Source organism: Accipiter gentilis, unplaced genomic scaffold, assembly GCF_929443795.1.
Source record: "Accipiter gentilis unplaced genomic scaffold, bAccGen1.1, whole genome shotgun sequence".
In the NCBI taxonomy this organism is placed as follows: domain Eukaryota; kingdom Metazoa; phylum Chordata; class Aves; order Accipitriformes; family Accipitridae; genus Astur; species Astur gentilis.
In genome coordinates, this window is record NW_026060878.1 from 27,563 (window position 1) to 29,230 (window position 1,668).

The 1,668-nt window shown below is 68.4% G+C and overlaps 1 protein-coding gene across 1 annotated transcript; it reads left to right on the forward strand.

Annotated features, from left to right (window-relative positions):
- The first annotated feature begins 6 nt into the window (after window positions 1-6).
- LOC126037017 (neurogenic locus notch homolog protein 3-like) lies at window positions 7-570 on the forward strand. The gene has a single exon (XM_049797235.1). It carries the CDS (start codon window positions 7-9, stop codon window positions 568-570), a length of 564 nt encoding a protein of 187 aa, XP_049653192.1.
- The last annotated feature ends 1,098 nt before the right edge of the window (window positions 571-1,668 follow it).

Sequence of the window (1,668 nt, forward strand, 5' to 3'; positions counted from 1 at the left end):
GCACCCATGGGTGTCGGGCGATTAGCGGGGGGCCCCCCGCCCCGTTTAGGCTTGGGTTTGGGGACGGTGACCGTCCCCTTTGAGTGGCGGAGCCGGGTCCCCCCGGGAACCCCTTGTAATCCGGGCTTGGGGGGGGTACACCCCATTTTACACCCCCCAGCTCAAGGTTTCGCCCCCGCCTTGCTGCTGCCCCACGGCGCCGTGGGGTGCCCCCCACCCGCCGCCGAAGCCCTTCCCCGTGGCCCCCGACCCCTCTCCCCCGAAGATGGGGGGGGGCCCCGCTCCACCGCCCCCCACTTTTTCAAGGCGGGGGAGGAGTACCCCACGGCGGCAGGGGGGGCGGTGGGGTTCGGAGGCGGGGGGGCAGAGGGGAGGTATTTGGGGGTCCCCAGCGAGCACCCCTATTTGACGCCCTCCCCCGAGTCCCCCGAGCACTGGGCGAGCCCCTCTCCCCGTTCCCTCTCTGACTGGTCCGAGGCCACCCCCAGTCCGGCCGTGCTGGGGCCCCCCCAAACTCAGCTGCCCCCCCCGCCGCCTGAGCAGACCCCCAAAATGCAGGTCTTTGCCTGAGAGGTGGCAAACTGGGGACCCCCCCCCTATGGGGAGACCCCAAGGGGCACCCCCAAACTGGGGACACCCCCCATATGGGGAGACCCCAAGGGCACCCCCAAACTGGGCACCCTGGGGACAGCCCCGGTATGGGGACAACCCGAAACTGGGGACACTCCCAAACTGGGCACCCCAGCGACACCCCCAGTATGGGGAGACCCGAAGGGACACCCCAAAACTGGGGACACCGAAGGGAGTCCCCCAGTATGGGGTCACCCCAAGGGACACCCCTAAGCTGGGGACACCCCAGGGACACCCCCAAACTGGGGACACCCCCAGGCCAGGCACCCCAGTGCCACCGCCAGTTGGGGGACATCCCCAGTTTGGGGACACCCCCAGTCTGAGCACTCCACTGCCACCCCCACCCTGGGGACACCCCAGTGCCCCCCCCCCACTTTTATAGCCCCCCCCCCATTTTTATAGACACCCCCCCCCTTCTTCAAAACGTCATTTTGGGGGAAAAAAATGTCATTTTTGTACTGAGCGTAGCAGGGGGGGCCCCCATCCTCCCCCTTTTTGCCCCCCCCCCCACTTTAGGGGGGCTGGGGGCCCCCCCATTTTGAGTACTGGGTCTGCGGAGTGTGTAGCCCCTCCCCCTGTCTTGGGACCACGCCCCCTTGTAGTGGGACACCCCCCCCCCCCCCCCCCCAAACTGGGACACCCCCCCATAATCTCCAGCCCTCCCCCTCCCCAATTTGGGGACCCCCCCTCCAGTCTTGGGTCCCCTATTGTGGGACCCCCCCCCCCCCCCCTTAACTTTTGGCACTTCATCACATTCCAGCCCAGCACCCACTGCCCGCACCCAGCACCCATTGACCCCCCCCCAACACCACCTCCCCCCCCCCCCACCCCTCGGGGTCACCCAGGTACGACGTCACCCGGTGTCCCCGATGTCACAGACACCCCCCCCCCCAGCGCTTTGCCCCCCTCCCCCAGGCCACCAGCACCCATGGGTGCCCCCCACCCACTGGGTGGGGCCAGGCCCTGTACAGCCCCCCCCCCAAAATAAAGGCTAGTTACCCCTCCCCCCGCCTCTGCTTGCTGCACCCATGGGTGCTG

What these genes read in the sequence shown, in the direction of transcription:
- LOC126037017 (XM_049797235.1), top strand. Translation starts at nt 7, where the DNA reads ATGGGTGTCGGGCGATTAGCGGGGGGCCCCCCGCCCCGTTTAGGCTTG.